Source organism: Lampetra planeri, chromosome 63, assembly GCF_965212315.1.
Source record: "Lampetra planeri chromosome 63, kcLamPlan1.2.h2, whole genome shotgun sequence".
NCBI classification, from domain to species: domain Eukaryota; kingdom Metazoa; phylum Chordata; class Hyperoartia; order Petromyzontiformes; family Petromyzontidae; genus Lampetra; species Lampetra planeri.
This window is the reverse complement of record NC_136169.1, coordinates 1,421,734-1,446,458: the sequence shown is the minus strand read 5'-3', so window position 1 is coordinate 1,446,458 and position 24,725 is coordinate 1,421,734. Positions and strand designations below refer to the sequence as shown.

The following is a 24,725-nucleotide window of genomic DNA, read 5'->3' as shown; positions in this document are numbered from 1 at the left end:
TTTGTTGCCAGATAGAAGGGTAAAAAACCAATTATATTTTTACTGGCAAATGAGGTTCCCATAGTGTAAACACATCATTATTGTCATATCACATGGGGAAAATCGCATGAGCTGCAAACATTCCATTCGCAAGGGTGTCCCAGGGTTGACACGAAGTAAGTTCGAATTACTCTTTGGTTCTTTCGGTAAAGTCACGTAGAAAGAGAAAATACGAAATTAAATACTAGCATACGACGTTTCGATTGCAACACAAGCAATCATCATCAGGTATAAATGAAAGAGAAAACAAAACCTAGTAAGCTTAGAAATGTAATGTAATACAACACAGACAGTCGGCTAACCTAACAGTCAACACTCTACCTGGTTGTTTAACGTCCTTCCAAAGATTGCTAAATTTAAGAGATAAAACAGAACAGGAGACAGACAGACACGTAAGCGGAAAGAGAGATAACAGAGATACACAGAGAGAGACACAGAGAGACACACACATAGGCAAACACTGTGTGTGCTATCTCTCTCTGCTTACGTGTCTGTCTATGCGTCTCCTGTTCTGTGTTTTATCTCTTTCTTAAATGTAGCAAACTTTGGAAGAACGTTAATCAACCAGGTAGGGTGTTGACTGTTATGTTAGCCGACTGTCTGTGTTGTATTGCATTATATTTCTAAGTTTACTAGGTTTGTTTTCTATTTAATTTATACCTGATGATGATTGCTTGTGTTGCAATCGAAACGTCGTATGCTAGTATTTAATTTATTATTTTCTCTTTCTACGTGACTTTACCGAAAGAACCAAAGAGTCATTCCTGCAGTCACGAAAGCGCCAAATCAAGTTTTAAGTTCGAATAGGCAGAATACTTGAAAACGGTGTGAACTGGCTCAAGGCACATGTGAAAATATTCAAACAACGGTGTCAATCGAGGGAGCAGCACCAGTAGTGTTGGCGATACAAAAGTGTAAGCAGCGGTTTCTTTAGACTTAAGCTTAATTCAGTTTTCAGTTTCATTTATTAGGTATATCCCTGTGAGCCATTCGGCTCTTGAATCCGGTGCAACCGCAAACAAACAAAAAACATGAACAAGAAAACATCTTAAAGTGACTATGTGACTAAGTGCAAACAGAAAATCCAAGAAAATACAGCAAAATATTGCAGAAAAAGCACCGTACACCAACGCTGTGTGCAAAAATCCCAGTGGGATGCAAGTCAAACAACAACAACCACAAGACAACTTAGATTAAGGCCATCAGTCTAACTCTGTACTACAACAAACAAACGTGGCCAAAGCAAAAAACTTTTCGAAATCACCAAAATAAAGCCATAAAAGTTCATAGGAACTGTGACCGAATTTTCACAATAAACGACGTGAACAACATGTACCACTAAACCCTGCAGCCATAGCTGGCCACATGAGTCACTCCACAACAGCAGTAGCATCAGGAGGAGATGTATTTACAGAGGTTACAACCCAGAAGAGGTGCCTACCAAGACGACCAAAGAACCACGTGGCGTGGATCCGCAAGGGTCTATCTATGGGAGCTGTGTGATAATACAGAGGGGGTATTCATGGCTGGGTTAGGCCTGACCACGCAATACTCCATCGTTGTACGGGACATCCCGTAAACCGCAAAAAATGTGTGAATGATTATTTGCATATCGTTTTTCTTTCTTCGTGACCTTTATTTGCAGGTAGTTTTTTTTTCCTCGTGACCTTTCTCCGTATCTTTATGGACAGCGTCCGCTTGACCCCCACATGCCGATCGTCAGTGTGTCAACAGCTGCTCGTGTGCTGAATGACCGTGACACGCGCATGTCTGACATAATAACTGTTCCACATGATTTTTGGGTTTGATGGCGTCAATATAAATGTGTCGTTAAACCCGCCACTACCCGGCACAGCCAATTAGATAGGTTTATCACTGTAACAAAACATGCCTATTCGTTACTATTCTTGGTTCTTTCGGTAAAGTCACGTAGAAGGGAAATAATAAAATAATAAAAATAAAACATAAAATTATCACGATGTTTCCTGCGTCACGAAAGCTTGAAATCGAAATGTATTCGTTGCTAGTTCAGCACGCCGGTGTGTTGGGAGAGTAAACCCACGACATTTACAATTCGAGTAGCTGTGACGTTTCGCCGGTAATTAAAACCAGCATCATCAGGCGACAGACAAAGTTGTGGAGAAATCCTCCTGTTTCCGTTCTAAATAGAGGAATAAATGTGAAGTCGTCACTTGTGAGCGAATCCGGTGCGGAGACTAGACGGGGGAGGGTTAATGTATACATATAAATTAGAATGGATATACTCTTTGGTTCTTTCGGTAAAGTGGAAAAAATATAATGGAATTGCTGGATTATATTTTTTTCCGCCTGAGGACGACCGCTTGTGTTGCGATCGAAATGTCGTGATTTATTTGATTTTCTACCGACGTGACTTTACCGAAATAACCAAAGAGTAAGGATTCCTGCAGTCACGAAAGCTTCAAATCAAGATAGAATGGATATCCATTACCAGTTGGATTATACACTGGTGAACACACTTTTTCTGGCATAAGGTATTCCGACGGTTGTAATGTAATTTTGTGGTGCTGATTCCAAATCTGGCATCAGTTTTTGTCTATCACATTAGGTTTTTGAGATATCAAATATTGCATTTTCAATGAAAACTGCAGAAGATAATATTAAATAAATGTGGATATCTACATACAATGATATTATAAACACACTATCCTAAAAATACAGCACCATATTTTAACACTAAAGCAGTCACTGACTCACAACAACTTGCAATCATAAGTGACAGAGTTAATTTCGGGTAAAATCAATGAAAATAGGGTATGCCTATAGCATAAAATGAGATGTGATAGAGCAAATCTGAGATCAGATTTGGAATCAGCACCCTGAAATTAGTCTAAAACAGCTGCAAAAGTCCAGGCCAGAATTTTTTTTTTTTGTTGACCAGTGTTATTAATAGGGTAATCAACATAAATGGTCGCGAAAGCCTGCGTGTTAAACATAGTAACTTTTGTGTCTTTAAGAAGAAGTAGAAGAAGAAAAAATGGACAGACCATATGGAGTCCGAGACCGGCACCCTCAGCCACCCGTGGATGAGTCAGATACCCCAACGTTCTACAGCCAGACACCAATCCCGTACCGACGCCAATGCTGGAAATCCCACGATCCTGTGGTGCGGGTGAGTCCCTCCATAGGACAACCACTATTGGCTTCCCTGTAAAGTGGTGCTCATTATTATTAAACCGCGGAGAGAGGGATGGTGGGCTGCAAGGACGAAATTATAATAGATATTGGGGGGACACACATCCCCCCCCCCCCAATATTCAAATATGCTTAAAATGTCCCCCCCAATATATTGCTAGACAATAGATTTCTGTTTGTATGATTGTGGTTATGGTTGTACTTTATTAATCCCTAATCTCTGCCATTACATGAAACAAGAAAAGATTAAAAAAAGCAATGTAATACAATACACTATTAGACATTATTGTAAACAAAAAAGTCCATCCTATGTGTTAATGATTTTTTTTATTTTAGGCAGGAAATTAGTTTTCAAATTTAGATTTTTTTTTTTCAGGGGGGAGGGGACCCCCAGACCCCCTGGAAGATGTGGTCCCCCCCAATGTTGACTCCATGGCTACGGCCTTGCTGTGCTGAGTCAACAATCCAATCAGGGGTTGAACTCGTGACCTTCCGATTGTGGCCCACATCTGAGCCACCCGGTCGGTTCTTGTTTCAAAATAGACTTGAATGAAATCGAATGCTGTCAAATGACCTCCCACTTGCTGGCTGGTGCTGTGGTACACCTCATACCACACAGGGACAGCTGCCACTGGGGGTGCTCCCCTGGCTAAACTGCAGCAGGGCATGCTGATGGTTGTGATGAGACGCAATGAGTGGCACTTTAAGCTACTAAAGAGGCGGTGATGCAAGGGGCCATACGCATTCAAATCCTCATCATTAAATTCTTAAGAGCATTACTATGAGCTGATTGCCCAGGGAGTATTTGGAGAGGGAGTCCTTTGGTACAAAGAATGAACAGTGGAGACATCCTTAGTTCAAAATCAAGTGAGACAAAACGTTTAACAACCGTAACATGTCACAACAAAATTACGAACAATCACTGGTTAACATATCTAACACGTTAAACAGTACGTAGCATATGTATGTCACAGTGCTTATTTGTGTTTCTTATCGTGATGTATATATTTGTTTATACTGGTAGGAACCACCTGGTTCTACCAGCCCACAGGGGATTATTGTGTCCGTCCGTCGTGCATCCAAAAATGGGAGGGGTCGGGCTGGGTGGAGAGGGGAGGGTGGGGAGTGGCTGGGTGGGGAGGGCCTGGGTGGGGAGGGGAGGGTGCGGAGGGGCTGGGTGGGGAGGGTGGGGCTGGGTGTGGAGGGTGGGGCTGGGTGGGGAGGGGCTGGTCACCCCGTGGTGCCCTTATAAAACTCAACGTTTAACCTACTCACTCCGGCTTGTGCCCGCCCTCACAGTCGGCCATATTTGCGGAATACACCACGCCGCCGCCGTTGACCCTGGCCATTGACCGAGCAACCCAACGTTCCTAGCAGCTCCCTCCGCAGGAATGTGTTACATTCAGGAATCAATTGGATTTCTCGAGTCATCTGCTTCCACCAAAGAAAATATATCTTCTTCCCAAACCACGCCTTCCACATCTGCGGCACGAGGAGATGGCATATCAGCACAATAATACTACACAGCAGCACAAGGAGATGGCACAGCAGCACAAGTATACGGCATAGAAGTGGAGGGGTGATTGTCACTCTCCATTCAACAGCCCTGCAGTTCCACTTACCGCCAATAGAGTGCAGAGGCGTTACCTCGCCAGGAGCAAATGCCATGGGCCAGAGAGAAGCCAACGGTGGATCCCAGTAAACGGATCCTGGGACCAGAGGTCGCAAACGGGTTTTGATTCCTTACCCGTACCCGGCCGCACCAGGGTCGCAAATGGGTACCCGTACCCGGCCGGGTACGGGTACCCGTTCCCTACCCGTACCCTACCCGAAATGAGTGACAAACGGTTACTCACCAGTGACTCACGGCCTACCCGTACCCGGCCGCACCAGGGTCGCAAACGGCTACCCGTACCCGGCCGGGTACGGCTAGCCGGGTATCGGGTAGGGTACGGGTATCGGGTACCCGATTGCGACCTCTGCCTGGGACACATTCCCCGGGCCCCCTGGTGGGGGGGAGGGGGAACCGGGGGAATGATGTCACCTGAGAGAGTTCCAGAAGGGAGGCGTGGCTAGGGCGGAGCAAGCCACGAACGGGTATATAAGCCGGAGCTCTCAGAGCTCTGGCTCAATTATCTACACGCCGAAGACTGAAGCCCGGGCTGGAGAATAGGGCCCTGGACCTCAAGCTCCACAGTCCTGCTAAGGGCCGGAGCTCAGTGAGGCCAGTGGTCAGGACCCCCGGACCTCCTGGATCGGGGTCAGCTAGCCTCCCCTAGGTCCAGCCGGAGGACGATAGGGAACGGGTTACCGGTGTTAGGTCCCGTATAGTTCGGAGGCCTTAGCCCCTGGGTATCGGGTGAAGGGACCCTGCAGTAAGGACAATAAACAAACGTGTTGGCTCATAAGAAGTTTATTCGTCCGTATTTACAACACTACAGAAGCACAAAAAGACGACATAGCAGCACGTGACGATGACATTATTTCCCCAAAATACCTATTTCCTAAAAATCAACTAAAACAACTTGCGGTGTTTTATTGATAACCGGGCGGTGGTGGATACGCACGTGGCCTGTAATCCAGCACTGTGGTGGCAACGCGGGGCCGGTGGGTCACCGCAGAAATGTTGCGCGAGTCCCATCGCGTGGGTGTAGAGGAGGTGCCATGGCATCGCTCGCCAGGAGGGTCTAGCAAAGTGTGGCGTAGTACCCATCTGCCCCTTCTGCTCGAGACAGACCGGTGCCTCACGACCTTCTTCATTCCACGGCACACCTTCAAGCTCGCTCGACCTTCGCGGGGAAACACATCGAACCAACTGCGCACGAGCGACCGAGGAAGTTGAGAGGACCGGGGGGTGGGGACTTATTGCTGTGGATCTTACTTCGCCGTGACCAAGGAAGTGTGCGGAGTGGGTGACGGTGGGAGTAGTGGGGGCTGGGTTGACCACTGAACGGCACGGAGAGTTCGTCTGGCCTAGCCTGTGAACAGTGAGAGCCTTTACTTTCCTATAATTCCGAAAATAACGTGGCACACCTGGGACTTCACCACGGCACACCAGTTGCGATGCGCTGGGATAGGGTGTTGCCCCTTCGCACGTGTGGATTATCTCTGGTTGCTCGGGTCATGGTTAGGATTAGACAAGCGGGGAAAAGGCAGCCACGCAGTCAGCCGGTGCCAAGCAATTGTTGGTGCCCGCTCACCGCCCGGTTGCTGCCTTCCAGCTTGTCTGTCGTTCTCCCGAGTCGTTGGCTCTCTTCAGCTGTTCTCTCCCCCTCTGAGTCGTTCAATCTCTCTCCCTGTGGGAGCGAGTGAGACCCAAACATCGCACTTCCTGGCCTTGACATTTCTCGAAGCACAGGTGTGCACTACCGACCGCAGAACATCAAGAGGCTGATGCACACATTCCCCCCCCCCCCCCCCCCCCCCCTTCATGAATGGAAAATTAAACAAAAGGCACAGTGCAATCGTGGCCATACAACACAAACTCTGGGTCCTATTCTTGGTTCTTTCGGTAAAGTCACGTAGAAGGGAAATAATAAAATAAATAAAATAAAAATATCACGACGTTTCGATTGCTACACAAGCAATCATCATCAGGTGATGATGATTGCTTGTGTTGTGAGAATTTTATATATTTTTTTATCATTTTATTATTTCCCTTCTACGTGACCTTACCGAAAAAAACAAGAATACGCTCTCGAGATGTTTAAAGCCGGGCCTACACTGATGTTTTCTTGACTTTGACGATGAAAATTTAGCTAGTCCTCTACTTACGATGGAGATGCGTTACGACGACCCCATCGTAAGTCGAAAATATCGTAAGTCGAAAATCGCCTAGCCTACCCAGGAGTCTTAAAGAATGGTGATAATTTAGCAACACAGAGCAATTGACAGTACCGTGCTGTATAAACTATATACCGTATGCATTTATTAATTACAATACTGTATTGCACAGTAAAATTTAAAGCAAAAAAAAACAAGCTAAATTCTTAGCCTACCTATGTGAACTGCAATTTCATGGAAAGTTTTTTCAGGAAACATTCCTATCTGCACCACACAAGGCGGGAGATGCGTTCATCCCGGCAGCGTCCCAACCTACAGCATCGTACCTCGTGCGCTGCTGCGTTTGCCTGCCGCGTGAAATTTAAAATATTTTACAATTTTGTCGTATCGATATCGCCAACGTAAGATCGAAATATCGTAAGTCGGGGACTACCTGCATTTCAGCAATTCGTTTGGGAAGTCAAATAGCGCTCGTAATAAGAAAAGCCTCAACGATGGCTCGGCACTAAAGTGAATAGTAATAAAGTCTCGCAAACACCGATTGATTCCCTTTTGTAAGGCCACGAATGTCAATTTATTTGTGTTTCTCCCTTCTGATGGGACTTTGTAAGATGAACGTTGACCAGTAAGATCTGAATTGGTCTGTGATGAGATAGGGCACTGATAAGGGGTTGACAGGTATGTAGTAGTGTAATGTATAGTAGTGTATAGTGTAGTGTATAGTAGTATAGTGTATAGTAGTCTAGTGTATAGTAGTGTAATCTATAGTAGTGTAATGTATAGTAGTGTATAGTAGTGTAGTGTATAGTAGTGTAGTGTATAGTAGTGTAGTGTATAGTAGTGTAGTGTATAGTAGTGTATAGTGTAGTGTATGGTAGTGTAGTGTATAGTAGTGTAATGTATAGTAGTGTATAGTGTAGTGTATAGTAGTGTAGTGTATAGTAGTGTAATGTATAGTAGTGTAATGTATAGTAGTGTAGTGTATAGTAGTGTAGTGTATAGTAGTGTAGTGTATAGTAGTGTATAGTGTAGTGTATAGTAGTGTAGTGTATAGTAGTGTAATGTATAGTAGTGTAGTGTATAGTAGTATAGTGTATAGTAGTGTAGTGTATAGTAGTGTAGTGTATAGTAGTGTAGTGTATAGTAGTGTAGTGTATAGTGTATAGTAGTGTAGTGTATAGTAGTGTAATGTATAGTAGTGTAGTGTATAGTAGTGTAGTGTATAGTAGTGTAGTGTATAGTAGTGTAGTGTATAGTAGTGTAGTGTATAGTAGTGTAGTGTATAGTAGTGTAGTGTATAGTAGTATAGTGTATAGTAGTGTAGTGTATAGTAGTGTAGTGTATAGTGTAGTGTATAGTAGTGTAGTGTATAGTAGTGTAGTGTATAGTAGTGTAGTGTATAGTAGTATAGTGTATAGTAGTGTAGTGTATAGTAGTGTAGTGTATAGTAGTGTAGTGTATAGTAGTATAGTGTATAGTAGTGTAGTGTATAGTAGTGTAGTGTATAGTGTAGTGTATAGTAGTGTAGTGTATAGTAGTGTAGTGTATAGTAGTGTAGTGTATAGTAGTGTAGTGTATAGTAGTATAGTGTATAGTAGTGTAGTGTATAGTAGTGTAGTGTATAGTAGTGTATAGTGTAGTGTATAGTAGTGTATAGTAGTGTAGTGTATAGTAGTGTAGTGTATAGTAGTGTATAGTAGTGTAGTGTATAGTGTAGTGTATAGTAGTGTATAGTAGTGTAAGGTATAGTAGTGTAATGTATAGTAGTATAGTGTATAGTAGTGTAGTGTATAGTAGTGTATAGTCGTGCAGTGTATAGTAGTGTAGTATATAGTGTAGTGTATAGTAGTGTAGTGTATAATAGTGTAATGTATAGTAGTGTAGTGTATAGTAGTGTAGTGTATAGTAGTGTAGTGTATAGTAGTGTAATGTACAGTAGTGTAGTCTATAGTAGTGAAGTGTATAGTAGTGTAGTGTATAGTAGTGTAGTGTATAGTAGTGTAGTATATAGTGTAGTGTATAGTAGTGTGGTGTGTAGTGTATAGTAGTGTAGTGTATAGTAGTGTAGTGTATAATAGTGTAATGTATAGTAGTGTAGTGTATAGTAGTGTAGTGTATAGTAGTGTAGTGTATAGTAGTGTATAGTATCATACCTGTCAACCCATACGGTTTACCCGTATTCTTTTACAGGCAAATATAATTTTCAGGTTCATACGGTGTATAGTCGTTTCAATACGGGCAAAAACATAATTTTGTGTCTGTTTGCGTTTCTCCCTTGTGATGGGACTCTGTAGGATGAACGTTGAGATTATATTCTTTGGTTCTTTCGGTAAAGTCACGTAGATAAAAAAATATATATACAATATATTTTTAAAACCCACGACGTTTCGATCACAAAACAAGCAGTCGTCATCAGGAAAAGGGGATCCCCTTTCACTCAGAGGAGTTGGTGATCAGATTGCGGATTTCCCGCAGGGGATCCCCTATGTTTATTTATTTATTTTCTATCTACGTGACTTTACCGAAAGAACTAAAGAATATGAATTACTGCAGTCACGAAAGTTTTCACTCAAAATTTAACGTTGAGATTCATAAGGGGCACGGGGTGACCAATACGGTCTGAATTTTTTTTTATCTGTAATAAAGTAGGGCACTGATAAGGGGTTGACAGGTACGCTCATGGTTGAACGCGTCCCCGTCACAGGAATGTGGAATGTCCACCACCACCGGCTCAGGGCTTGTCCACAGAAGATGAGCAGGAACTCAGAGGCATTTATTTATGTTACTTTCAGCGTCTCGGCGGATGAGACCTTCGGTAACTGAACATCACTCGTTCATGGACACGGATGTACCGCTTGCCCTTCGAGATGATGAAGGCGTGGGAAATCCGCAATCTGATCACCACCCCGTGGGATTGCAGCAAACCAAACAAAACCTCTCGTCTGATAAAACAATGAATGAATGGGACGTAGCATTTTTTCTGTGCGTTCTGAAGCGCGGGGGAGCGGTGGTGCAGTGGTTAGCGCTACGCTGCGCTACGAACCCTGCGACCCGAGTTCAATTCCCGCATCACGGCCACCAACACCAGCGACGATAATTATCTGAACCGGTCATGGGCCTCCCCTAGGTCGACTCGGCCTCAAATGAGTACCCGGTGCGATGTGGAAACTTCGCCACTGGGGAAACAAAGGTGGCCGGGCGTTGGTGCTGGCCACCCACCCCACGTGTGCCGTGCCGGCCTTTAAAGGTGCTCGCTAACAGCACTTGCCCCAACAGATTGTTAAGACTACACGGGGGAACTTTTTTTGTTTGTACTGAAGTGTGAAGTGCCGGTGGAATGTCAACCCTCGCTGTCGGCAAAATTCATGTAATGCCCCTGACACTGCTGATGAGAGACGCTGCGATGTCGAAATCGGTCACGCCTTTGCTTACTTTGCAACCAATGTCCTGAAAGACACAAAAAAACACTCATGAGAAGGCCCTATGGTGCATAAAAAAACCCTAAAACAGAATGTGTGTGTGTGTGTTTGTGTGACACGTGCTCGCTAACAGCACTTGCCCCCAACGGTTTGTTAAGGCTATACGGGGAATCTTTGCCTTTGGCTTTGTTACGTGACGTTAACACACTGGGTTAGTGGCAGCGGTTCGCGCTACGCTGCGCTCCGAACCCGGCCGTCCGATTTCGATGTCCCGCATCACGGCCTCCAACACCAGCGACGTTAATTATCTGAACCGGTCTTGGGCCTCCCCTAGATCAACTCGGCCTCGAATGAGTACCCGGTGCGATGTGTAAAACTTCGTTACTGGGGAGACAAAGGTGGCCGGGTGTTGGTGCTGGCCACCTACCCCCTCGTGCGCCGTGCCGGCCTTCATAGGCGCTCGCTAACAGCACTTGCCCCAACAGTCCGTTACAGGCTACACGGGGGTTCTTTGTCTTCATGCGACGTAAATACACAATGCAGCAGGCAGTGTACACAATAACACAATGCTATACAGGTAGTCCTCTAATTACGATGGAGATGCGTTACGACGACCCCATCGTAAGTCGAAAATATCGTAAGTCGAAGATGGCCTCGCCTACCCAGAAGTCTTAAAGAATGGTGATAATTTAGCTAAACAGAGCAATTTATCGTGGTAACCTTAAAATGAAATCGCTAAAGCTACGTTTCATGCATGCATTGAACGTATCATAACGTATCATATTGTACTGTACTCACCAAGATTCTGTCCGTCGTCTGCAAACTTGAACGATGTTAGGTTGCTGATGGCAATTTTGTCGAATCGCCATCGTAAGATCGAAATATCGTAAGTCGGATACCATCATAACTCGGGGACTACCTCTACATTGACAAACGTAGTGCCACGACCGCAGAGCAACTCTGCAAGCGCCGTGACCCCCCCCCCCTGGCCCCCACCCAGAGCGCACACACGGAGTGTCCTGGCGGGGGGTCGCCTGGCACAACGGGGTTTCATCCGAAGAGTCCCTAGGAGGGAAGTCCCGCGGTTTCCCGATGCCAGGAGATTGGCCGACCCTCACAGGACAGGTCACATTGCGGTGCCCCTAAATTGTCTGAACATTGTATGGGCGCACAAAGGTTCACCGGCAGTCATACATGACATCGGGGAGGGGGGCTGGGGTGAAATATTATCAGAGCAGACTATGAGGTTATGGGATCGCAGCGCCACGGTCTCCCCCAGACCAAGTACACACTCGCAGGGTGTGTGCTCGCCAGCCGGACGACCTTCCAGATTAAACGGGTTGAGTCCGAAATTCATGAGTACGGGGGCATGGACAAGAGGTCTCGAAGTCACCGTCGCAACGCTCCGTGTCAGGGAGGGGAAACGAGCGAGAATCATCACAGGTAGGCGCACGATTGGCCACGCGGGATAACGCGACCCCGGGTTTCTGAAGTGAGGGGGGATAAAAAGGGGAACCCGAGGCACTCAAGATAGAACTTGTGGTCAACATCTTGGTCACTCAAGACCCCCCCCCCCCCCGCCCTGTCATCCTGCCTCCTCGAGCCGCTCGCAGCATCCGTGTGATGCCAGTGAGTGCCGCTACGAGGCAGCGATAGGCGAGGTTTTTTCCGTCATCCACCCTCCGACTCTCACAGCGCCCATGCGACGCCGTGAGTACAGCCACGAGGTACGTGATAGGGCGTGTGAGTGTTTTTGTAGACTTGGGTAGCAGTAGGCTCGGCTCTGCCCACGAATAAACTTTAGCACAGAGCATCGGTGTGGTGTCCATGACTCCCGTGTGTAAGCGGCTGCGTGGGGCGGACGTGCGGCAGAGAGTGAGGGGCAGTAATACCGATCGCTTTCACACTCACATTTTCTGCCCCCCCCCCTCTCCTCCCCCTTAACTTGTATTTAAGAACATGCATCTTTGAATCCCTGCCTCACTTGATACAGCAAATCTGGCTGTGACGGTCTCACCTGATGACGGAGACTTGTGCTGCCTCCGAAACGTCGTGATTTTTATTATTTTATTTTATTAATTTTAATTTCATTTTTTACCTACGTGACTTTACCGAAAAAACTAAGAGTAGTGAGGGGCAGAGCCGAAGCACGAGCACTCGTTTTGAGATGATCGTCGCTTGGCAGGTGTTGGGCGCGTTCGTGCTGCTGCTGCTGCACGCCGCCTTAGCGCGAGCGGTGGTGTGGACAGAAGAGTGAATGTGGAGCCGCAGCTGTCCACTTCATTAGGGGCCGTCCATAAATGACGTCACGCGATTTTGGACGATTTATGACCCCCGTCCCCCACCGTCACACGGCGTCACAAAAAGTCTAACCCCCCCTCAAATATGACGTCACAAAGCTCTACCCCCCCTTCCCCCCAAAACCATATTTCCATTTTGAAAATAAAACATGCTTCAAATCGCTTTAAACTATTGTCGTTGTAGTGCGTATGTAATGTGGCGCTGCACTCTGATGTTGTAGGAGAAAACATTTATTAAAAGGGAGGCGTTGGAATGCTGAAATTTAGCAGAAAATCCACTTGAAAATATTCAACGTCTACCTAAAACTGCAGATGTTCAGAATATTATATTTAAATTCTCTTAGAATTATAAATTATAGTACAATTATAACAAACATATATTCATTCCACAGAATGAAAAGCCCTGATAGAATCATTAGAATCAAAATGTTTAATAACAATTTTACAAAATGTATCCTTCTCCATTCTCCCATGAAGTAGCAAAATGCTCCTTCGTGGAATTAATAAAAGGTAACCTTGGTAAATTTAAATAATCAAATAGTTAATAATGAGTGGAGGGTGTGGAAGCCGGCTCCCTCACACACACAACATGACACCGTTTAAATCTTGACTTAAAGCTTTCGTGACTGCAGGAATTCATACTCTTAGGGTCTTTCGGTAAAGTCACGTAGATAGAAAAATAAGAATCAAAATAATCACCTTAAGACGATTGCTTGTGTTGCGATCGAAACGTCGTGATTTTTTAATATTATTTTTCTACCTACGTGACTTTACTGAAAGACTCAAAGAGTATTTCACCGTTTACACACGAGTATTTTGTAACACGGTGTTGTTAACACTCAAATTAAACAACGCAGCGGGTAGTGCCCATTGTTACACAAGCACACACACACATTAAACAATTATAGAGTTACACGATTACACAACAGTTTCAGAGTTATAACAATTACAGAGTTGCACAATCACACGGCTATTAAAGAGAGTTACACAGCTAAGACGGAAGCTGGTGTTGCCTCCGAAACGTCGTGATTTAATTCAGTTGTTTTTTCATTTATTTTAATTTTACTATGAATCCTTGCAGTCACGAAAAGTTCAAATCTAGAGTTACAGAGTGAACCAACAGTTTCAGTCTTGATTTTTTTTCTCACTAGATTTTTTTTTCTCACCTGAAGACGGACACTTGTGCTGCGAACGAAACGTCGTGTTTTCTTTTAGTTTATTATTCTTTTTATCTACGTGACTTTACCGAAAGAACCAGAGAGAAACAATTACAGTGTCGGGTGGTGGCTGGTTTAACGACACATTTATATTTGCCCGATCTAACCCTCCCCATCGCCAAAAAAAAACAACTCAAGGATAATATTGGTCGGCGAATGCCCTGCCACGTGTTAAACGAACAATTACAGAGTTCCACCGTCACACGGCAAATGCAGGTATTGTGGTCTATGCAAACATTACTCCTCGTAAAAAAGGTGTCAGTTTTGTTGCCAGATTAAAGGGTAAAAACCAATTATCATATTTTTTACTGGCAAATGAGGTTCCAATGGTGTAAATGCTTACCCCAAGCTCTCATACTCTGATGGTGCATTGTCTTTGAGTTGTGCACCTTTTGGCGTCATCTGGTCCAACACCATGTGAGCCTAGGCTCTAAGGAAAGCTGTCTCGGGTGTGGACCAATCAACTTCAAGGACAGTGCATACATTATCAGATTTTGATTTAAAGCTTTCGTGACTGCAGGGATTCATCTTCTTGGTTCTTTCGGTAAAGTCACGTAGAAGGGAAGTAATAAAAACGTCGTGAGAATAATTTTATTATGTTTTATTTTTATTATTTTATTACTTCCCTTCTACGTGACTTTACCGAAAGAACCAAGAAGATACATTATCAGAGTTATGTTTTTTGTTTGCATTATGACTGCAGGTATTGTGGTCTATGCAAACATGACTCCTCGTAAAAAAAGGTGTCAGTTTTGTTGCCAGATTAAAGGGTAAAAAAACAATTATGATATTTTTTACTGGCAAATGAGGCACCAATGGTGTAAATGCAGAGTTGTTACGTAATTGCGCAACAGCGTACACAGCCTTAGAAGAATGAGAGACACACACAGTGCCGGATAATCCTCGTAGCAAAGTCGCTACACATGTAGCTGCGGGCCCCGTACTTTCAAGGGCTCCGCGCTAAATGCTTTCAAGCTATCAAATTTCGGTTCGGTGATTTTGCACTTGCTCTATTACTATAGTACTATACCGTCTTCGACTTTTACGAACGACCTGGTGTTTAAGGTTAGCGATTTGTCGTATTATCTGGGCTATATAGCAAATGAAAAAAATACAATTACTTTACTATGCAAGTAAAAAAAAAATTGTGTTTTAATATTCGTTTTTTTTTTATTTAGGGCCCCTATATAACATCATATGCTACAGGTCCCACACAAGGTTCATCCGGCACTGGGCACACACAACAAGAAGTGGTGTGCACAACGCCTGGTGATGATGGGGGGGGGGTATTTCCATTTGTCCAGTGGTGAGACTCACAGTAGCCCGTCAATTTCATTGTCACGATTCTTGAAATATAATAAAGTCCGTGTGCGTGCGTGTGAACCAGAGTGTGGGGGCAATGATGGATACCCCGTGCTGGGCTCCCACCGGTGAATCTTGGTCTGTAATAAGGTAGGGCACTGATAAGGGGTTGATAGAAATGCCAGTGACGATGGTCTGAACCAGTTCTGGGCCTCCCCTAGGTCGACTCAACCTAAAATGAGTGCCTGGTGCGGTGTGTAAACATCGCCACTGGGGACACAAAGGCGGCTGGGCGTGGTGCTGGCCACCCACCCCCTCGTGCGCCGTGCCGGCCTTTATAGGCGCTCACTAAAGGGACGTCCATAAATGACGTCACGCATCACACTGTGTAACACACACACATCACAGTGTGTTATAACACACTGTGTAACACACACACAACACACACTGTGTGTGTTATAACAGACACAATACACACAGTGTGTGTGTATACACTGGGGTGTTATAACACACACACACATCACACACTGTGTAACACACACACATCACACACTGTGTAACACACACACAACACAGTGTGTGTTATAACACACACACAACACAGTGTATGTTATAACACACACACACATCACACACTGTGTAACACACACACACATCACACACTGTGTAACACACACACAACACAGTGTATGTTATAACACACACACACATCACACACTGTGTAACACACACACAACACAGTGTATGTTATAACACACACACACATCACACACTGTGTAACACACACACATCACACACTGTGTAACACACACACAACACAGTGTGTGTTATAACACACACTGTGTTATACACACTGTGTGTGTAATAACACACTGTGTTATCATACACACTGTGTGTGTGTAATAACACGCTATTTAACACACACACAATACACACAGTGTGTGTGTGTGTGTATAACACTGGGGTGTTATACACACACATCACACACACATATCACACAGTGTGTGTAATAACACACACTGTGTTATAACTCAGTGTGTGTTATAACACACACAATACACACACTGTGTGTGTAATAACACACTGGGGTGTAACACACACACATCACACAGTGTGTTATAACACACACTGTGTTATACACACTGTGTGTATAACACTGGGGTGTAACACACACACTTCACAAAGTGTGTTATAACACACACAATACACACAGTGTGTAACACACACACATCACAAAGTGTGTGTTATAACACACACAATACACACAGTGTGTAACACACACACATCACAAAGTGTGTTATAACACACACAATACACACAGTGTGTAACACACACACATCACAAAGTGTGTGTTATAACACACACAATACACACAGTGTGTAACACACACACATCACAAAGTGTGTGTTATAACACACACAATACACACAGTGTGTAACACACACACACATCACACGGTGTGTGTTATAACACACACAATACACACAGTGTGTAACACACACACTTCACAAAGTGTGTGTTATAACACACACAATACACACAGTGTGTAACACACACATCACAAAGTGTGTGTTATAACACACACAATACACACAGTGTGTAACACACACACTTCACAAAGTGTGTGTTATAACACACACAATACACACAGTGTGTAACACACACACATCACAAAGTGTGTGTTATAACACACACAATACACGCAGTGTGTAACACACACACACATCACAAAGTGTGTGTTATAACACACACAATACACACAGTGTGTAACACACACACATCACAAAGTGTGTTATAACACACACAATACACACAGTGTGTAACACACACACATCACAAAGTGTGTGTTATAACACACACAATACACGCAGTGTGTAACACACACACACATCACAAAGTGTGTTATAACACACACAATACACACAGTGTGTAACACACACACATCACAAAGTGTGTGTTATAACACACACAATACACACAGTGTGTAACACACACACACATCACACGGTGTGTGTTATAACACACACAATACACACAGTGTGTAACACACACACATCACAAAGTGTGTGTTATAACACACACAATACACACAGTGTGTAACACACACACATCACAAAGTGTGTGTTATAACACACACAATACACACAGTGTGTAACACACACACATCACAAAGTGTGTGTTATAACACACACAATACACACAGTGTGTAACACACACACATCACAAAGTGTGTGTTATAACACACACAATACACGCAGTGTGTAACACACACACACATCACAAAGTGTGTGTTATAACACACACAATACACACAGTGTGTAACACACACACATCACAAAGTGTGTGTTATAACACACACACTACACACAGTGTGTAACACACACACACATCACAAAGTGTGTGTTATAACACACACAATACACACAGTGTGTAACACACACACACACATCACAAAGTGTGTGTTATAACACACACACTACACACAGTGTGTAACACACACACACATCACAAAGTGTGTGTTATAACACACACACTACACACAGTGTGTAACACACACACATCACAAAGTGTGTGTTATAACACACACAATACACACAGTGTGTAACACACACACATCACAAAGTGTGTGTTATAACACACACAATACACACAGTGTGTAACACACACACACATCACAAAGTGTGTGTTATAACACACACAATACACACAGTGTGTAACACACACACACACATCACAAAGTGTGTGTTATAACACACACACTACACACAGTGTGTAACACACACACACATCACAAAGTGTGTGTTATAACACACACACTACACACAGTGTGTAACACACACACACATCACAAAGTGTGTGTTATAACACACACACTACACACAGTGTGTAACACACACACATCACAAAGTGTGTGTTATAACACACACAATACACACAGTGTGTAACACACACACACATCACAAAGTGTGTGTTATAACACACACACTACACACAGTGTGTAACACACACACATCACAAAGTGTGTGTTATAACACACACAATACACACAGTGTGTAACACACACACACACATCACAAAGTGTGTGTTATAACACACACACTACACACAGTGTGTAACACACACACATCACAAAGTGTGTGTTATAACACACACAATACACACAGTGTGTAACACACACACACATCACAAAGTGTGTGTTATAACACACACACTACACACAGTGTGTAACACACACACATCACAAAGTGTGTGTTATAACACACACAATACACACAGTGTGTAACACACACACATCACAAAGTGTGTGTTATAACACACACACTACACACAGTGTGTAACACACACACACATCACACGGTGTGACGTGCGGGAAATTCCCAACGCGTCACCGCCCTGGCCCCGCCCACGGCACCGCCTCCATTGGCCCCTCCCCCTCCTCCCTCCCCCTGCTCGCATCGCCATCCTTCGCTGCGGTCACACTCACTCACACATCCCCCACCACCATCACCACCACCAACATCACCATCATCACCAACATCACCACCACCAACATCATCACCACCAACATCACCACCACCAACATCATCACCACCAACACCACCATCACCACCACCAACATCACCATCATCACCAACATCACCACCACCAACATCATCACCACCAACACCACCATCACCACCAACACCACCACCAACACCACCATCATCACCAACACCATCATCATCACCAACACCATTATCGTCCTCACCACCACCAACATCACCACCACCATCATCATCACCACCACCATCATCATCACCACCAACATCATCGTCCACATCATCGCGAAATCGTCACCTCCATTGCGCCATGGCCAACAGAGATGGCGGGTGAGTGCCCACTGTATCATCATCCTCAGTGTTGTTGTTGTTACCCCTACACTGGTAACCTGGTAACCTGCTATACTCACTACGGGTTACACATCATTGTTAACCACTTACTACTGTGGTGGTAACGTGTTGAGTTATACCGCGATCGGGTTAAACCTTCACGGGATTGGGATAACGTGTTAACAGGCCTCAAGGTAACCTACTTATATCTAAACAGCGAGATAGAGGTAGTGTGTTAACTTAGTTACACACAGGCCTCAAGGTAACCTCCAAGCTATATCTAAACAGCGAGATAGAGTTAGTGTGTTAACTTAGTTACACACACCTCAAGGTAACCTGTTATATCTAAACAGCGAGATAGAGTTAGTGTGTTAACCTAGTTACACACAGATCTCAAGGTAACCTCCAAGTTATATCTAAACAGCGAGATAGAGTTAGTGTGTTAACTTAGTTACACACAGATCTCAAGGTAACCTCCAAGTTATATCTAAACAGCGAGATAGAGTTAGTGTGTTAACTTAGTTACACACACACCTCAAGGTAACCTGTTTTATCTAAACATCGAGATAGAGTTAGTGTGTTAACTTAGTTACACAGGCCTCAAAGTAACCTCCAAGTTATATCTAAACAGCGAGATAGAGTTAGTGTGTTAACTTAGTTACACAGGCTTCAAGGTAACCTGTTAAATCTAAACAGCGAGATAGAGTTAGTGTGTTAACTTAGTTACACAGATCTCAAGGTAAACTCCAAGTTAAATCTAAACAGCGAGATAGAGTTAGTGTGTTAACTTAGTTACACAGATCTCAAGGTAACCTCCAAGTTAAATCTAAACAGCGAGATAGAGTTAGTGTGTTAACTTAGTTACACACAGATATCAAGGTAACCTGTTAAATCTAAACAGCGAGATAGAGTTAGTGTGTTAACCTAGTTACACAGGCCTCAAGGTAACCTGGTATATCTAAACAGCGAGATAGAGTTAGTGTGTTAACTTAGTTACACACACCTCAAGGTAATCTGTTATATCTAAACATCGAGATAGAGTTAGTGTGTTAACCTAGTTACACAGGCCTCAAGGTAACCTGGTATATCTAAACAGCGAGATAGAGTTAGTGTGTTAACCTAGTTACACAGATCTCAAGGTAACCTCCAAGTTATATCTAAACAGCGAGATAGAGTTAGTGTGATAACCTAGTTACACAGATCTCAAGGTAACCTCCAAGTTATATCTAAACAGCGAGATAGAGTTAGTGTGATAACCTAGTTACACAGATCTCAAGGTAACCTGGTATATCTAAACAGCGAGATAGAGTTAGTGTGTTAACTTAGTTACACACGCCTCAAGGTAACCTCCAAGTTATATCTAAACAGCGAGATAGAGTTAGTGTGTTAACTTAGTTACACACGCCTCAAGGTAACCTCCAAGTTATATCTAAACATCGAGATAGAGTGTGTGTGTTAACCTAGTTACACACAGGCCTCAAGGTAACCTGTTTTATCTAAACATCGAGATAGAGTTAGTGTGTTAACCTAGTTACACAGGCCTCAAGGTAACCTGTTATATCTAAACAGCGAGATAGAGTTAGTGTGTTAACTTAGTAACACAGGCCTCAAGGTAACCTGTTTTATCTAAACAGCGAGATAGAGTTAGTGTGTTAACCTAGTTACACAGATCTCAAGGTAATCTGTTATATCTAAACAGCGAGATAGAGTTAGTGTGTTAACCTAGTTACACACAGGCCTCAAGGTAACCTGTTTTATCTAAACATCGAGATAGAGTTAGTGTGTTAACCTAGTTACACAGGCCTCAAGGTAACTTGTTATATCTAAACAGCGAGATAGAGTTAGTGTGTTAACTTAGTTACACACACCTCAAGGTAATCTGTTATATCTAAACAGCGAGATAGAGTCAGTGTGTTAACCTAGTTACACAGGCCTCAAGGTAACTTCCACGTTTTATCTAAACATCGAGATAGAGTTCATAGAAAGCGTGTAAAAAGATCGTTTAAAATGTTATTTTAATTTTTTATGATTAGAATGGTATTGTCATCCTTATGGCATAAGTATACCAAGTTTGTAGTTGATACCACATTGGGAAGTGGGTTAAAATTGAGTTACAAGATTTGAAGATACGACAACAACATAATTATTTTATTATGTTTTATTTTTATTATTTTATTATTTCCATTCCACGTGACTTTACCGAAAGAACCAAGAAGATGAATCCCTGCAGTCACGAAAGCTTTAAATCGAAAAAGAGTGAGTTAAATAAAAGCGTGTAAAATAAAAAAAGTTATTTTGTGTTTCTCCCTCGTGATGACATTTTGTAGGATGAACGTTGAGATGTGTAAGGGACACGTGGTGACCAATACGGTCTGAATTGGTCTGTAATAATCTAGGCCACTGATAAAGGGTATGGATTTGTGGTGTTTTTAAATCCTTTATATTAAGTTCGCTTGCTTGCTTACGACCGTGCAAATCTTTCGGTCGTTTTTTAACACACTTCCAGTGATACAATCGAGCTGACATTTTCCACACAGACTCGTTGTGCGTGACAATTAATGTTTCCAAAATTGTACACTTTTTAGGACAAAAATATTATATTTAATTACCAATTGCTTAATGGTGCAATGCAATCATCTGACCCATAGGTGGCAGCCATCTCAAGCCAGAGGACGAGAGGACTCTAGCCGCCACGCATATAAAGGATTTATAGTGAAAAACTTTGTTTTTACGGGTTAATTTTTATTCAGTTGCGAGTGTATTGTGATGTGTATGCCTGTGTTATGTATAATGCGGCAGAGTTGTTGTTGTTGTACGGTGTTGTGCTAACGTTGAGTTGCGTTATATTAATACGTTATATACCGGTGATTGTGTTTTTGTATTGTGTTGAAGATGTTGTTCATCTGTACTGTGTTGGGAGCCTCGTGTTAGCAGCAGCAGCAGCGTGTACAGTGCATGATCGTGTACATTGTGTTGTACAGTATGTACCACGTGGCAGATCTCAAGATTCAGATGTATAATTCAGGGCACTTTAAAGACGTGTGGGTGATCGCTGGTTATAATCATCAAGTGGCTTGGACCCTAGCATGCCATTTAATTAGGACTACAATCCAGATTTTTTTTTTTAAACATAACACTGGTCAACAAAAAAAATGGTTTTTTTCTGGCCTGGACTTTTGCAGCTGTTCTAGACTAATTTCAGGGTCAGTTTAACACATAGGCTTTCGCGACCAATATTGTTCATAATCAACGATTTTTGGGTTTAGATCGCGTTATTTATAAATGTGTCGTAACCCTCCACCACCCGACACGGCCAATCAGTAAAAAAGTGTCACGTTGACAAAAGACAAATAGTTCACTGCTTTAGCCCACCGGTGTGTTGAAGCGTGAAACCACAACATTTACAATTTGAGTACGACGTTTCGCTGGTAATTGCATGGCGAATTGCCCGATGATGCTGGATGCAATTACCAGCGAAACGTCGTACTCTTTGTCAACGTGACACTTTTTTACTGATTGGCCGTGTCGGGTGGTGGAGGGTTACGACACATTTATAAATAACGCGATCTAAACCCAAAAATCGTTGATTAATTTCAGGGTGCTGATTCCAAATCTGATCTCAGATTTGCTCTATCACATCTCATTTTCATGATATCGGAAAACCCCATTTTCATTGATTTTACCCGAAATTAACTCTGTCACTTATGATTGCAAGTTGTTGCGAGTCAGTGACTGCTTTAGTGTTAAAATATGGTGCTGTATTTTTAGGATAGTGTGTTTATAATATCATTTATGTAGATATCCACATTTATTTAATATTTTTCTTCTGCAGTTTTTATTGAAAATGCAATATTTGATATCTCAAAAACCTGATGTGATAGACAAAAACTGATGCCAGATTTGGAATCGGCACCCCAAAATTACCTTATAACCGTTGGAATACCTTGTGCCAGAAAAAGTGTGACCAGTGTAATCTATCCACCTTTCTTGATAAAGGAGACATTCTCCTAGAAATGCCGCGGTGTTGGTTGGGACATGCCCGGCCGAACTGTGTGACCTTTTCTCTCTTCCACGTCGAGATGGTGAATATGGTGCACCTTCAATTTAGTGAACTTTCTCAATCCCACTGACTTATTTCCGTCTCATTTCAAGTCAGTCAACCAATCCACGTGGCACCTGCTGGGTCTGTCCCGTGACCATCTACTAGCGATCCTTTTTACTCTTTCACGCATAAATCAAAGTGTACCTAGCCAGGCGCAAGCGCCGTGGTAACGTCACCGCCACCTAACGGCTAATGCCGGTTGTTGTTGTAGCTGTTGTTGATATGGTGTCTGAGGTTTGCCCACATTCGTGGAGCCTGGCCCCGTGTTTCACGTTACAAAGAGGACGGACGCTCTCCTGTCCTTTCTTAGGATGCAAACTGCGGTGCAGCATGGCGGTGGTGGCAGCAACGGAGGCAGCGATGGCGACTACATGGAGGAGTTCACGGTGCCTGCCAGTAGGGAGGCTCTGGTCAACAACGTAGCGCGCAATCTACAGCAGATCTTCTTCGTGTGCATGACCCTCGTGACCACGCCGGGCGACAATTTCTCCTGGATCAAGCTCACGGGAAAGTCTCTGGAGAACGTGCAGCGCGCCAAGGTGACCACTGGCTTCCGCCAAATCATTTTTCGCCAAATCATTTTACCCCGCGCGTAGGCCTCGGCAAGGTAAGGTAATTGTACCCTTTTTACCGGGTAAAAGGGTAAAGGTAAAGGGTAAAGGTGTCGACGTGCCAAGGGGTAAGGGTAAAAGGTAGGCTCGTTGCATTTTACCTTTTACCTTACCTGCTAAAGGGTAAAAGGTAGGGTAGAGTGATTGTATTGTGGTAAGGTAAAAGGTAGGGTAAAGGTAGGCTCGTTGTTTTTACACTTTTACCTTACCTTGCCGAGGCCTACCCGCACGGCAAGAATGGGTGGGCGCAAGGTGGTTAAGTGAGCACACACTCTGAGTTGGGTTTCGATCGCCAGCGATGATGGCACAAACGTCGGCAGGAGCCAGTGATGTGTGTGGGTGAAGTACGCTCAAACGACCCCCACGATCTGACATGGCTTTGGGTGTCCCTTAGTCCAGCAGTAGAGTGACAAGTGGCTGAAGTAATGTTTTACCGTGAGAACGCCTGGAGTTTCTCCGTCGAGAGTCTGTGTCTTACAACAACATCAAAAACGCTCGGACATTCGGTTCGATTGGAGAGAGGCAGGCCTACGCGTCGGTACAAGGGTTCATTCATACGGCCCGGCCGGCTTGCTAATTTTAATTCACAATTTGGTATTTAAAGCGAGTTGGGTTTCTGTGGTTAACTACAAAGCAACTGGGACTTTTCCCCTGTGCGGGGGCTGCGGCCGGCTGGCTGGTCGGCCGTGCGTCAGTTTTACAAATGTGGAAAATGACCATAAAAGGGGGGTGAGCGGTGCGAGACGGCGTGGTCGTGTTGTGGGAAAGGCGTTGGGTTCATTCACGACGGGTGCCACTGTTTTCTGGCGGCGTGGAGCAGAAACCAAAACCCCCGCCGCCGCCGCCGCCACCACGCGTGTAGCTGCGGCTGCTGCTACTGCGGTGTGTGCATTGCGTGTGGCGGTACAC

The 24,725-nt window shown here is 43.9% G+C and overlaps 1 protein-coding gene across 1 annotated transcript in view; it reads left to right on the top strand.

Annotated features, from left to right (window-relative positions):
• The first annotated feature begins 18,671 nt into the window (after window positions 1-18,671).
• The window catches only part of N4BP1 (NEDD4 binding protein 1), a 23,269-nt gene continuing 17,215 nt past the window's right edge, over window positions 18,672-24,725 (top strand). Inside the window, exons 1-2 of the mRNA XM_078619552.1 lie at window positions 18,672-19,103; window positions 23,516-23,744. Of these exons, the coding sequence (XP_078475678.1) occupies window positions 19,084-19,103; window positions 23,516-23,744 (249 nt within the window). The 5' untranslated portion in view covers window positions 18,672-19,083. The remainder of the gene's footprint in view (window positions 19,104-23,515; window positions 23,745-24,725) is intronic.